At 45.5% G+C, this 15200-nt stretch overlaps 1 protein-coding gene and 1 long non-coding RNA gene across 6 annotated transcripts in view; both read left to right on the top strand.

The window, feature by feature from the left end:
* CHCHD6 (coiled-coil-helix-coiled-coil-helix domain containing 6) overlaps positions 1-15200 on the top strand; it is a 174114-nt gene that overhangs the window by 137249 nt on the left and 21665 nt on the right. The window contains exon 10 of one of the 5 annotated variants that reach the window (XM_054035559.1): positions 6514-7023. The exons of the other annotated variants lie outside the window; for them this stretch is intronic. Coding sequence (XP_053891534.1) covers positions 6514-6537 — 24 coding nt within the window. The 3' untranslated portion in view covers positions 6538-7023. Of the gene's footprint in view, positions 1-6513; positions 7024-15200 lie in introns of those variants that run through there. 5 annotated transcript variants of the gene reach the window in all.
* On the top strand, positions 10120-13592 carry LOC128840950 (uncharacterized). Its single transcript, XR_008445748.1, has 2 exons — positions 10120-11978; positions 12919-13592. It is a non-coding gene; the product is annotated as an uncharacterized LOC128840950 (long non-coding RNA).

The raw sequence follows: 15200 nt of genomic DNA, 5'->3' as shown, positions 1-15200 counted from the left end.
TGCTGTGAAATGACCTTGATTTTCTGAAGGCTGGACACTGTAAGAGTGACCTATTTTGTGAGAAGTTAACTGCCTATCCCCAAAACCTCTCTCAATGCTCTCGTTTTTCTTTCTAGGACAAAACGTGAGGTGGTATGATTGGGTATGAGCAACCATCTGAATAGTCTTGCAAGGAACAGAGAGCTGATGGTTTTAAGGCTACTTTTAGTTTTGCCCAGTGTGGGTTGTCCAGTCAGATACTTCATGCCTGGGAAACGTAAGCACTTGGGACCAGCTGAATCCAGAGCAGCTGCTAATTCTAGCTGGCCTGAGCACCTTTTCCTGCTAATCAGCAGTATTTGTGGCTAGTTGTCAGCCAGATGTCAGTTTCTTGGTAGCTTGTTTTCACTGCTTACTGCCCAGGCAGGACAGTGATTGGGGAGGGGGTGGGGGACCTGTGTAGCTTGCACTAGGTCACTTCTGCTCCATTGAAATGCCGTTAGATTAGAATTCAAGCCATGGGTGGTTTATGGACAGGCTATATTGTGTGTGGGGAAACCACTTATAAAATATAGGGTGCACTCTCTCGAAGGGAGAGTGCCCAGGCATTCACCACCATCCCAAGAATTTTGTCATTTAGAATGTTAAAGACAGCTGGAGACCTCAATCCTGCTCTTGCTGCCCCTGCTGTCTCTTAGCACTTCATGTTCCTGATTTACCCATCTCTTTCCAGAGTCCATGCTCAATTTCTTCCCTTCCCTCTGTGTCTGCCTGCCCTTGTATTCCACCTGCCTTCTTCCACTCGGCTCCCTCTCTCCCCCTCCCTCCTCTCTTGTCCTCTGCTCTGTTCTTTCTTTGCTTTCCTTTCATTTTTAAATCTGAATTGGAGCTGACATCAAGATGCCTATTCTTTGTAGCACTGAATTGGCAGTTTGGAAAGAGGAGGCTGCAGTTTCCTTAGGGGGCAAGGCAGAGTTCAGTGCCTGTCTTACTTAAAATATACATTTCAACATGGCTGATCAGAGGAGCAGAAAAATCTCTAGGCTCTGAGTATTGGAGGCTCATAAGAACATAGAGCATGGGTCTGTATTCTTTGTGCCTCTTGCAGAACAAGGGTTCAGAAAGCTAAAAGGTGAAATTGCACAGTGGAAAGGAATAGAAGTGACTCTCAAAACAATGGTGAGGGAGACCCCTGGGAAAGAGGATGGGGGAGGGATGTGTGTGTAATCATCACACTTTTCTCCTTCTTCCGTTTATACAGCGCATTTCAATCCTGAACAATTCCCAAGGTGCTTTACATAATTATGCATCAACTTTAACCTTTACAAAATTCTGTTTCCCTTGGGCAAGTAAAAGATTAGTAGCTTATCATCCTAGTAAAGGAGGGTAAGTAGAGATGGTGAATTTCCAGTGCAGCTATATGTACAGGAAACCCTTCTCCCACCACTGAGATGCAGCCATCTGAAGGCTGAAGCAGAACAACTGTTTAGCAACCCAGCAACTCTGCACAACAGCTTAGGACAGGAAGCGAAGGGTAGTATATTAAGTTGAGACTGCAGGAGTAATTTTAGTTAGGCTGAATGTAACTATCCAAATTGCAGTTTGGTAGGACACCGTGGTCCTGACTTCTGCAAAATGTGCCATGGGATCATTAATGGTCATTGGAGGTCAGGGCCTCAGGTTTATGAATGTTGGGACTTCCAACATCACGTTGCCTTTCTAGCACTTGGTTTAATGCCGATTCTGAGAGAAGAATCATAGAATATCAGGGCTGGAAGGGACCGCAAGAGGTCATCTAGTCCAACCCCCTGCTCAAAGCAGGACCAATTCCCAACTAAATCATCCCAGCCAGGGCTTTGTCAAGCTGGGCCTTAAAAACCTCCAAGGAAGGAGACTCCACCACCTCCCTAGGTAACGCATTCCAGTGCTTCACCACCTTCCTAGTGAAATAGTGTTTCCTAATATCCAACCTGGATCTCCCCCACTGCAACTTGAAACCATTGCTCCTTGTTCTGTCATCTGCCACCACTGAGAACAGCCGAACTCCATCCTCTTTGAAACCCCCCCTTCAGGTAGTTGAAGGCTGCTATCAAATCCCCCCTCGTTCTTCTCTTCTGCAGACTAAACAATCCCAGTTCCCTCAGCCTCTCCTCATAAGTCATGTGCTCCAGACCCCTAATCATTTTTGTTGCCCTCCGCTGGACTCTTTCCAATTTTTCCACATCCTTCTTGTAGTGTGGGGCCCAAAACTGGACACAGTATTCCAGATGAGGCCTCACCAATGTCAAATAAAGGGGAACGATCACGTCCCTCGATCTGCTGGCAATGCCCCTACTTATATAGCCCAAAATGCCGTTAGCCTTCTTGGCAACAAGAGCACACTGTTGACTCATATCCAGCTTCTCGTCCACTGTGACCCCTAGGTCCTTTTCTGCAGAACTGCTACCTAGCCATCCGGTCCCTAGTCTGTAGCAGTGCATGGGATTCTTCCGTCCTAAGTGCAGGACTCTGCACTTGTCCTTGTTGAACCTCATCAGGTTTCTTTTGGCCCAATCCTCTAATTTGTCACTCTTTACTGGTCAAAGAATGCCACTCTTTACTGTCGCACCCTGGTGATCTCTCATACTCAAAGTGATCAAGCCTATCCCTGCTTAAGCTGTGATCACCACAAATCTCCCGAAGTAAATTACAGGAATAGTTGCAGGATCTGTGCCAACCAATCTGCAAGTGTCATTGGCATGTAAGATGCCTGCCCAAACACAGGAGGTGCACCAGCTCACTGCCCAGTAGAGAAGAGCAGAATCCTTGCCCAGAGTGGCCCAGTAAAACCAAGCACCAAGGCAGAGAGAAAATGAACGCGTGCACACAATGTAAGGAGAATTCTATAGAGGGACTCTAGCAATGTTAAGGCAGAGGGTGCTTTGGGGGTGAGGAGGTCATCCTTCATGAAAACTGCTGTTTAAAAAGTTCCCAATATAAATACAAAGAAGTGGTTGCTACATATTTTCCACTCCTCCTCCCTCTCTAACACAGAGGAAGAGTCTGTGAAACGACAGTTTCCTTTGTGATTTGTCAGTGCAAAATGATCGGAAGAGCTGAAGTCTGGATTGGTTGGGTTGATGTTGCCTTCTGTTCTGATGCTGGCAGTTTTTGTCGAAGCATCAGGGCCTTGATTGATTAGGTATGTTCAGCTGCTGTTCTACTTACAATTTGTTCTGTATTTTTAGGAAGTTGTGCAGATGAAGTGGGTCGGGGAGAAGGAGAGGTAAATGCTGTCGAGTGTAGATGAATTGGCACATGCCATGCTGCGAATTCACCCTTTAGTTTCTACAGTATGTTTTTCTTGTTTCTGTAACAAAAAGAAAGTTGAGTGGCAGAGGGGAATTTGGTGCACCTGAAAAGGAGGGTCTGATGGTCCTGGCAAGAGCCAAGCAATATTACAAGCTTCCCTAGCTCTGCTGATGTAGGTCATTCCTGACCTGCAGAACGCCTTGCTATTGGAGCTTTGAGCTCTCTATATAGTTTTCCCAATGTCCCTCTATCCTAATCAGTAGCACCCTCTGCTGTTCCAAATCTGGGTTCTCAACACAGCATTGCTGATTCACTGTGGTCCTGACCTGCTGTAATCTCTGTTCCCCACACTAGATCTCTCCTGAACAGTCTGCTAACTATTTCTCACTTGCTGTGTCTACAACATTTTTCTTAAAAATTGCACTCTGTTACCAGAGCAGCTTTAGTGCTCAGAGTAAGGCTAGACAACCGGATAGTAAAATTACCTGAGCCCTGTCCACCCCTATGCTCCCAATGTTGCTGCCTCTTGTGTGGAGCTGTGTCAGTGGTAGTGCAGAGATGGGGATTTTTTCTTTTTTTTTTTAAATAATGCTAATGTAGACACGGTCACTGTTTGATCATTTTGTGATATGGATAAACCTCCAAAAAGGGTAGAGTAGGGGAAGACATGCCCATGGTCACTGTCACCTGTGTACTTGGGCTTTGAGTAGGGTGACCAAACAGCAAATGAGAAAAATCGGGACAGGGGGTGGGGAGTAATAGGCACCATATAAGACAAAGCCCCAAATATCGGGACTGTCCCTATAAAATCAGGACATCTGGTCACCCTAGCTTTGAGCCTAGGTCTCTAGAGGTAAGAGGCTATTGTGTTAACCCTGCTACTGCATTGCTTGCCAAGTCTGAAAATCTAGGTACTTCACAGAAGCTGTTACTTGTTTGACCTTCATGCATGAAGCAGTTTCTCTTTAAAATGTTTTTTCCCCTTTATCAGTTATTCATTGAAGAGTGTCTTTGCATCTGTAGAATTTTGAAGGGTAGCTATTATTTTACCATTTTAATTTTCCCAGCTGTTCAAATAATAGTTTTAACCTTTCAGTGCCTGGAAAGCAGTGTTTTTCACATCTTTGTTGCTCTGCATTGTAATCATTCAGCTTTATTTGATAACTTATGCACAGAAAGGTTATTTTCTTTCTCCCCTTCTCTAGAGGGTTATCCTGTGAGTTTCTCTCCAAGCCTCTGTGACAATGATGTGGTCTGAAAATAGGGCTGGGTGCTAGGAACTTGTGAGTTCTAATACCAGCTCTGACACTAACTCACCGTGTGACCTTGACCAATCACTTATAGCCTGATTTTTTCACAGGTGCTGAGTACTTGTAAGTCCCATTGAAACCAGCGTGAGTCATGTGGGTGCTCATCACCTTTGAAAAATCAGGCCACTAGACTCTTTGGATAAGTTTCCCCATCTGTAGAATGGGAATAACGTCACCAGAAAATGGTTTGAGAAGATAATTAGTTAATATATATGTAAAGTCATATGAAGTGCTCAAATACTATAGTCCCTCTCTAGTCCCCATCTATTACAGCCACCACACTGACAGCTGAGGACAAGACAGAACTCCCCTGTCAAAGCTGTCCACTAATCTGCCATAGGATGTTGCCAATTGATGGTTGTGAGGCAATCTAAACTAATGCAGAATTCCCAGCCTGTGCTGATCTTCCCAAGGCGGGCAGTACCTCCTGAGTCTCTTTTATGGCAGAGCAAGCAATGAGAGCAGCAATGTCGTCTTCTGAGTTTCTGTTTTCCTTTTAGCTTTTGTAGTAAGCATTGCATCTGTTGTCAGGACCTTGCCATGGGTGACAGAAAGTGGAATTTGAAAATTAAGTGACAATATCAGGGTATTTTGGACCCATTGCTGTATTCTCATTACATTTTTTTTTCTTTCCTCTCACATGTTTAAGAGAAGTTCCAAGAGTGATTTATATTTCATCAAATTGAGCGTGAAATATCTGACTGCAAAACCTATCAATCTGATCCCATCTATCTCTATCCCTTTAATTAGGGAAGCCCTGCTGAAAAATGTACCCATCAGCTACTGAGAGATGGTGTAGTCCTGGACCCTTGACATAAATCTTGAGTTATCCAGGTGCCAAAATGCTGTCAGAACTGACAGATTTTAGAAAAATACACCCACAGGCAGAGTATTATCCATTATTCTAGTACTGAGCAGTGGGCAGTAAGGAAAATCAGCAGAGAATGTGTCTTTATCAACTTTAATTGGCTTTTCCCGTTGATAAAAATCAGTGTACCCGGCAAGGGACAGAGCCCATCCGGCAGTTTGATCTTTCTGTCCCAGAGCCAAAGGATTCAGTCTGTCTCCATTGACATGTGACATGGACTTGTCTCAGCACAACTCCTGGCAGTGAAGCAGACTCTACAGCCTACAAAGAGGCTGCCAGGCTACGCTTGGTGAGTGACCATGTTAAACAAGCGTGAAGAATGAATTACTCTGTCTGGACGTGAGAAGTTGGATTTCATCTGCGCTCTAGTTGCTGGAAACTTGCTTCAGAGAGAAGCAAACTTAGTTTAACTTTTCTTCAGGCACTGGCTTGTTAAAGCTCCTGGATTATAACTGGACACTCTCCAAAGTTAAGGATCTGGTGAATGAAAATTCCAGTATAGGGTAAGATTTCACAGCTTTATAATAGCTACAAGAGAGGACTATCCTAGGGTCGTTTGGGTTGGAAGTGCTTCTTCTGGGTCATCTAATCCTGCATGCTATAGAAAGGGGTTGATATCTGCTTTGGATCTCCACAGGGAAGGTGATTCTGCAGCCTCTCTCGGCAGCTTGTTCCATTGCCTCAACTGTTCTTACCAAATTTCTCTCGAGTCTTCCTTGTTTGTTGCAGCTTAAGTCGAATGCTACGAGCTTTACAAAAGCTTTTATTAGACTAAATAATACAGTAAAGTTAACCACAAATCCATTACTTGTTTTCTTCATGTTGACTTGTGAGTTTAATTGATCCCTTTATTTATGATCATAAAAATGAAAGACCAATTGATAATATCTTTAGCACTTGCCCACCCCTGAAAATCCTTGTGATTTCTCAGCATGTTTCTTCTGCTTTCTGTTCTGCTGGACGAGCCTCCTGTGTCCTATTGCATAACTATTGTAAAATACAAGCAGGACTATTCGCAAATAGGTACTGGCTTACTAAATTAATCTACTTCTGCTGTTATTCTAGAAACTGCACCACATCCCACCATGACTTCGAGGGTCCCATGAGCCAAGCTGCAGGAGTCTGACCCTCTTAAACTTACTTACAGTGCTGGATACATGCTTCAACACTAATTTTTAAACTGATGCAAATGTCTCTAATCCAAATTAATGAAAGAATATTCAGCTCTTTGCATGTTCAAAACCTGTACCATAGGAAATCTCCATTCCCCTGAAATGGATTATTGTGATCTTTTAGTGTGTAAGCTCTTTGGAGCAGGGACTATCATTTTCTATAGGTTTGTATGGTGTTCAGCACAAAGGGGCCCTTGATCTGGTTAGCTTCTAGATGCTACAGCAGTATAAACACAAGATAATAATGTGACTGGCATATTGTGCACACTGGCTGAATGTATTGGCTGGATGTTTCTGGCACTGTGGTCAGGAGTGAAATTGTAACTGCTAGTGTCTTAAGTATAAGTGAGTTTCAGAGTGAACATATGTCTAAAATAAATGAGAGGGTGAGTAGTGAAGGCCATTCCTTTTCGTTCATATTCAACCTGTCTGTTTGCAGGCCCAACACGAGGTATATTGTCAGAGTTATTTGAAGCAAAAGGAAGACAAATACTTTACATTTTTGGAGCATACATACAAAATCCACGTGAATATCCTAAAACTTCAGAATGTGGTTTCTGGCCACCTTTCAGTTTGGGTAATTGCATTTTGCTAATCTAAATTGCCTCTACAGTTCCACCAGAAAGCAGTGTTCTTTATTTCCTGCCTTAACCTGTTGTGGTGTTGCTGTGTGCTGTCATGTGTCACTATAAGGCTACATTTCAACAATGGAAGATTTTATTTTGGTGTGTATAACCAGTAAAGGTGGTAGAGAAATACATAATTATTATGAAATATAAATAATTCTAATGGGTGTAAAAAACGGATGAAGGACCTCAGGGTTTGGGTTACCAACACTATCCCAGATAGTAAGACACTCTCTTTGTCTGGTGATGCTGTCTGATATCTCTTCATCTAGAGTAGTTGAAGGTGCCATCAGCTTCCTAGTATGCACGTTCTAGGCACTTACGCTCGATCATATGTTGGCAGGCCTTGTGGTGTAAATATGGACAGAAGGTGCCAGGGCCCTTGTCAGTCATTCTTTGAATGCCTGTCAGTATCTGCTTGGCCAGTTCCCTAGTTAGCTCTGTTTAAAAGAGGACTGCATTAATTTTTGTTTCTCTGAAGCCTTTTGCACTCTTTAATTGAGCTCTGTGAGCTGTTGTCTGCACGGCGCTTCATGATTTTTGTCTTGCCAGGGGCTCTGTGAGTATGTATTGTATTGTAGGAATGAGCTCCTTACACTGCAGGTGCTGGAAGAGGAGCAACCACATACAGTGAGACAATGTCTCCAGGGATAATGAAAACAAGATGGCACAGGGGATTGTGGGAACGGGAGTCAGGATAGCTGCCTTGAGCATCACCTTTTAATAAAACAGCTATTTATAGATCAGCTGAGACTTTGTAGAGTAGATTGTTAAATTAATATTTACATACTAGCTTCATTGTTTTTCCCTGAAAATCTCATTTGCATTATTGCTTGGACTGAAATGCAGCTTCCTGTTCTCCAGGCACACACATGTGCTCAATAAAAGAGACCACGGTATGAATCTGAAAGCCATTACTTCCTGCCTTATAGTACCTCACCTCCCGCTGGTAGCGTTTTCCCTTCTCTTTGTGTGTCTGTCATTGCTCTCTGAAGCAATGGCTCACAAAACCCTCTTTGGTTCCCGAACACCCAGGACACTCCTCATGAACTGATCTCACTGGAGAGAGACATGAAACATTTCTGCATTCCTAATTAATCTCTGCCTCTTGGAGAGAGACTTGAATTGTTGATGGATTGTGGATATAGTAACTGATAGACAAATGGGATGTATGAATGGTGGTAACTTAAACCAGGTGCAAAATCCTCCCCCTTCCCCTTCCCTATTTGCATCTGTTTGAACGTGTTCTGTTGTAAAGGCTTTTGTTTCTTTATACCTTTTTAGCACCAGTGAACCAGCAGCAAGAATAATCACTTCTCACTGAACATAGCAGGCTTCACACCTGGATGAGGAGTTTAAACCTCTTTGTGTGTTTCAAGAGGGAAGAGTTCTTTAGCTGTTAGATTCGTGGCTCTGCCTTACACTCATTAGATATCTTGAGCCAGACATTAAACTTCTCTGTTTGCCCATATCTAGATGGGTAGATATTAGTTACTTGGTAGGCCTATTGAGATTGACCGGATGTCTGGAAAGTGCTTTGAGTTCCTTAGATGAAAAGCGTTATTGAAGTGCAAGATATTTACATTATCTTTTCATAAAACTGATCAGGGTTCAGATTCACCTCTGTATGTCTTGTCATCTTACCTCAAAGCCATTTAGACACTTGGACTGCACAGACACTGAAACATTTACACACAACCCCTCAAAGGTACTAACAGCAGAGGCTGAAGTGTAGATAGGGCTCAGATGGTTTTACCACCATGTCTTCTAACCTTAAAGCAGGGTTAGGTGACATAGTGATAGAAATGCCTGAGACCTGACCAACTACAGCAGAGGTAGGCAACCTATGGCACACGTGCTGATGGTGGCAGGCTCTGTATTTTAATTTAATTTTAAATGAAGCTTCTTAAACATTTAAAAAACCTTATTTACTTTACATACAACAATAGTTTAGTTATATATTATAGACTTATAGAAAGAGACCTTCTAAAAACATTAAAATGTATGACTGGCACGCGAAACCTTAAATCAGAGTGGAATAAATGAAGTCTCGGCGCACCACTTTTGAAAAGTTGCTGACCCCTGAACTACAGTCTCTGCTAACAGTGGAACTGCACTGGTAGTGTATGTTCTCGCTATGCGTGTGTTTAGGAGTTGTCATTGTCCCTCAGTCACCCAACTGAGAAAGAAATAGGACATGGAGAGGGGGAGAGATCCACTCAATTGTGAAGCTCCCTTGGTGTGGTGCTTTGTTGCTGGCTTCAGATAATGTCCTTTCACCAGTTTACCAGTGGCTAGGGCAGGACCATACAGCTTCCTGACGTCATCTTTGCAAGAGTATAGGAGGCTCTAGTGTGAATTCAGGATACTGGGGGAATGCGGTTGGAATAAGCAGTAGAGGAAGCCTCTTTTTGAAAGAATGGAAGGTCTCCACAGCAGTAAAGCGCTGCCATGACCCATCACTGAGTTGGTTTTTTGACTGCTGTTCTCTAATGGGTCAGGCACTGGGTCTCTCACTTTGCTGATGGGTCATTGATTAACCCAAGTTGCATGCTGCCATAAGCCTGTGTGTGTCTCCATGCAGATTCCTGTGTAAAGCACAGTCACGGTAGTTCTCTTTCACTTTGCTTTTCCTGTCTCTTAAGCTGAATTGTGTCGGGAGGGTGAGCGTGATGCAAGGTGCGTAATAAATTGGTGGATAGAAGTATTGGAGAGGTTAGTGAGTGGGAGAGGTCTTGAGATGCCCAAGAAGTGCAGTTGTTAAGGAGGCATAAATGTGTAGTGTCTCATCTGTTTAACTACAAGACAGAACTTCCATCATGAAGATCAGTCAGATACTAAAAAGAGGAGGACCCTGCTTGATGTGATTTCACTCTCCTCTCCCACATCTGTGAGAGAGGGGCATATAAATTATATACTGATGAGGAAGGATTGTCTTGTGGGTAAGGCACAAGCTTGGGTGTCAGGAGACATGGTGTCAAAGCCAGGAATAGACCCTAATTCACTATGTGACCCTAGGCGAGTCAGTTTCCTCTCTGTGCCTCAGTTTCCCTATATGTAAAAATAGATATTTTGCTCTCTCCTGTCTGTTCCTCTTTTGGCATCTTTAACATACCTATCACTGTGGTGTCTAGGCACTGATACTTCACAATGGGATGATGATAATTTATTAAAATTCGTAAAGGTTTATAAGATCCTTGGAAATTAGGCATGAGGGAAAGGAAGTGTATTAGCATGAATACTGTTAAGTGAACATACTGAACCTTTTTCAGGCTATCCTGTGCCACCAGGAAAACCACAGCCCTTAGAAATATTTCTAAGTAGCTCTTCATATGGTTGGGGCAACTCCTGGAGCCCTGGTCTATACTCCACTTCTGAATAGATTTCCCTAGAGGATGGTATTTTAAGGGTTAACATGGACCACAAGAGGAGGAGCAGGACAGCCAGCTAAATGATACAGCTCCCTGCAACTTGGTTTGCAGTGAGAGCTTGAGGTGGGAGGAGAGGATGCTATAGCCGAACCCCGGGAAGGATGGATACAGGTTCCTTGTATATTCTGAGTCCAATGGCTGTGCTCATGATCTTTGCTCTATCTTATCTATCACTTTAACTTTCCCACTGACTGAAGACTGCATCTGAAGTTGGTGTTCTGAGCTCAACCACATTTTCCTGTAACATATTGATATTCAGGGGGAAGGGAAAGTGGATTCCTACAAAATTTCAAGGTCACCTCCTTGAGAGCTGATAGCATTAACACATCACATCCATAGATACACAGGTACTGAGGCTCAGGCTCGGTCACTGTTCCTCACAAACACACTCAGGGCTTGGCTACACTTGTGAGGTAGAGCGCATTCAGGCAGCCCTGGGCGTCCTAACTCCTGACACGTCCACACTGGCAAGGCACGTAGAGTGCCTGGACTCTGTGGGTGGAGCGCTCCTGGTAATCCACCTCCACGAGAAGCATAACGCTTGCTGCACCACATAACGCGGTTGGAGCGCCGCGGCGCCAGTGTGGACGCCCTGGTCTATTAATGCGCTCTGATTGGCCTCCAGAAGTGTCCCACATTGCCTGTTCTAGCCATTCTGGTCATCACTTTGAACTCTACTGCCCTGCCCTCAGGTGACCAACTGTCAGACCCACCCTTTAAATTATCTGGGAATTTTGAAAATCCCCTTCCTGTTTGCTCAGCAAGGCGTGGAGTGCTCTCAGCGAATCTTTCCAGGTGACCATGCCTCCATGCGCCAGGCGATCCCCAGTATGGAGCAATGGCGAGGTCCCGAACCTCATCAGTGTTTAGGGGAAGGAAGCTGTCCAGTCCCAGCTGCGCTCCAGCCATAGGAATTACAATACCTTCGGGCAGATATCAGGGGACATAATGGAAAGGGGCAGTGCATCCCGAAGTGAAGGAGCTGCGGAATGCCTATTGGAAAGCGCACAAGGCAAACTGCCACTCTGGTGCTGCCCCCGTGACCTGCCATTTCTACAAAGAGCTGGATACAATACTTGGGGGTGACCCCACCTCCACTCCAAAGACCATCATGGACACTTCAGAGCCCAGTTCAACAAGGCAGGAGGAGGAGGAAAGCGGGAGCAAGGGTGCTGAGGAGGAGGGAGACAGCCCGGTATCCCTAGATGCATGCAGCCAGGAGCTGTTTTCAAGCCAGCAGGAAGGTAGCCAGTTGCAGCAGCTGATGCTTTGGGAAGACCAAACACCAGAAGAGGTGCCCGGTAAGCGGCTTTTATTTTGGGAAGGAAGTTATTCGGTGCGGGTTCTTGGGGCGAGGAGGGTTAGGGCTGCGTGCATGCCTAGATGCGGAATAGGGCGTTGATGTGCTCTCTCACATCATGGTAATTGGCCTCCGTGATCTCTTCAAAGGTCTCATGCAGAAACTACTGTGCCCCTTGTCCTAGTAAGGCTAACATGTCCGTGCCACTGTGCCGTGACAGGTGGAGGGACCATTGCTGCACACAGAGGCAAGCTGCTTATGGGCCAGGATGGAAGCTGTATTGTAGTAGAAGACCCTCCCTTGCTTCCCAGGTCACTCTCAGCAGTGAGATATCTTCCAGGACGAACTCATCCTGTGGAAAATGTGGGGACAGTGTTCAGTATAGGGGCCCCCTGCATCTGTTGGCTCTCCCCAAGGCACAGAACCCCAGAGGACAGTACGGCTGTGAAACAATCAGTCCCCCTTGCTCCTGTGCTTACTCACCATTTTGGGGCTCCTGTGGGCAGGGCTGGCTTTAGGCCAATTCCCCCGAATCAGGCCCCGCACCCGCACCTAAGAGGGCCCTGCACCCTAAAGAAGAGCGCCTAACTTAGGCACCTTTTTAATTTTTACTCACCCGGCGGTGCTCCGGAACTTCGGTGGCGGGTCCTTCACTCGCTCCGAGTCTTAAGTGGCGGGTCCTTCAGTGCCACGGAAGACCCAGAGTGAAGACCCGGAGCGCCGCCGGGTGAGTCATCCCTGCCGGGGCCTTGTCGAAACAATTTGAATCGGGCCCCGCCCTTCCTAAAGCTGGCCCTGTCTGTGGGTTATGTGCGCTCGCTTTGGGACGGGCAATTTCTGCTATTGTGTACACTGTGCTTGTCTTTAAGTATGGCCGAATCATTGCTCTGTCTGGTGTGAACAATGATGCCTCTGTTAAGTGTTGCATTTTGGCTTTACAGATGCAACTTTGAGATCCCAGCCGTCCTTGTTATCAACGGCCGAAAGACTCCAAAGAATCAGGAAACATCCGCGAAGAAGCAAAGAGGACATGCTGCATGAAGTCATGCAGTAGCCCCTTAATGAAAATCAAAAAGTGCAGGAGTGGAGGGAGAGTGAAAGGAGGGTCCGCCAGCAGAATGCGGATTGTTGGCACCAAAGCACAAAGCAGCTGCTAAGCATCATGGAGTGCTAAGCGGACTCGATACAGGCACTCGTAGCAATGCAGGCAGAGTACTTCCGCGCCCGCTCCCCCCTGCAGCCCTTGTCCCAAAACTCTTTCCCTTGTGCCACCATGTCACTGCCAACCCACTTTCCCCAACATCCGGGTTCTTATCGCCACCAGCTGCCTCCAACACCTGTAGCTTCACCACCTAGCCGTGCAAACTACAACCCTTACCCACTGCACTCAACCCCCATCACCATGCATTTTAGCCAGCCTGAAGTGCAGCACTCATTGCATGGCCCTCCAGACAGGAAGGCTGAGTATGATAACCGGACATACACAAATCTGTGACTGTCCCATTCCCCACCCCACCCCTTTCCCTTATCCCACACAGCACAGATGTATCATGCCCTTTCTGTTTCCCAAGCAGTTGTGTTTCTTGTCAATAAATGAATTTTTTGGCTTTGAAAACATTCTTTATTATTGCATTAAGTAAAAGATACCATAGCCCAGGAAAGCAACAGGCACTGCAAGTCATTGCATCGTACGTAGCAAACACAGATTCCTACTAACATTGGAACCACTGCACTTCACTCCCGTGCAGGTACCAAACATTAGTGGTGGCTTTCAGCCTCAAATTTCTCCCTCAAGGCATCTCTAATCCTTGCAGCCCTGTGCTGGGCCCCTCTAATAGCCCTACTCTCTGGCTGTTCAAATTCAGCCTCCAGCTGTTGAACCTCCAAGGTCCATGCCTGACTGAATCTTTCACCTTTCCCTTCACAAATGTTATGGAGGGTACAACAAGCGGATATAACCGTGGGGATGTTGTCATCAGCCAGGTCCGGCTTCCCATGCAGACAGCGCCAGCGCCCTTTAAATGTCCAAAAGCACACTCCACAGTCTTTCTGCACTGACTCGGCCTGTTGTTGCTGCTGTCAAGGCTCCCTGTGTAGGGTTTCATGAGCCATGACATTAAAGGGTAAATGGGGTCTCCAAGGATCACAATGGGCATTTTGACTTCCCCTACGGTGATCTTCTGGTCTGGGAAGAAAGTCCTGGCTTGCATCTTCCTGAACAGACCTGTGTTCCGAAAGATGCACCTTTCCGGACCAGCCTGCATTAATGTCAATGAAATGCCCATGGTGATCCACCAGCGCCTGGAGAACCATAGAGAAATACCCCTTTCAATTTATGTACTTGGAGGCTAGGTGGGCTAGTGCCAGAATTGGAATATGCGTCCCATCTATCGCCCCTCCACAGTTAGGGAACCCCATTTGTGCAAAGCCAGCCACAATGTCATGCACATTACGCAGAGTCATGGTTCTTCTGAGCAGGATGCGATTAATGGCCCTGCAAACTTGCATCAACATGATTCCAATGGTCGACTTTCCCACTCCAAACTGGCTAGCGACTGATCGGTAGCTGCCTGGAGTTGCCAGCTTCCAGATTGCAATAGCCACCTGCTTCTCCACCGGTAGGGCAGCTCTCAATCTCGTGTCCTTGCGCCGCAGGGTGGGGGTGAGCTCCTCACACAGTCTCATGAAAGTGGCTTTTCTCATCCGAAAGTTCTGCAGTCACTGCTCATCATCCCAGATGAGAATATGACATGAGTCCACCCCAAAGATTCAAAAACCAGAAGGCAAATGAAAAGGATACCAAATGTATTTAAAATAATCTTATGATTTGAGTGGGATGGAGGGCTGACTTATAATTTTTTTAATACTTGGGGTGGGCAATACAGCACACTCTGGAGGGGGGAATGTACGTACACCACATACACACAGAGCAGTGATGTCAACTGCAAACATTCAGAAATCATGGGCCTGCTGCAAAAACTCAGAAGAACACCAGATTTTAAAATCTCATTTGCATTCCTGTTTTTGACCCGTTAGGGGGTCACATTTTTTCTTTGCAGCCATTGACGGTCAAATCCTCTTTCATATGGAAGTGAAAACTGAGATTCTCATGTAATAAAGCCCCAAGTGCTGGAGTAATGTTGAGAAAAATCCCTATAACACCAAATATCATGAAACTTGGGATAAAATCATAAGAACTGGCAACACTGCACATACATGTAGT

Source organism: Malaclemys terrapin, chromosome 7 (assembly GCF_027887155.1).
Source record: "Malaclemys terrapin pileata isolate rMalTer1 chromosome 7, rMalTer1.hap1, whole genome shotgun sequence".
Taxonomy (NCBI): domain Eukaryota; kingdom Metazoa; phylum Chordata; order Testudines; family Emydidae; genus Malaclemys; species Malaclemys terrapin.
This window is presented reverse-complemented; position numbering and strand designations above follow the sequence as displayed.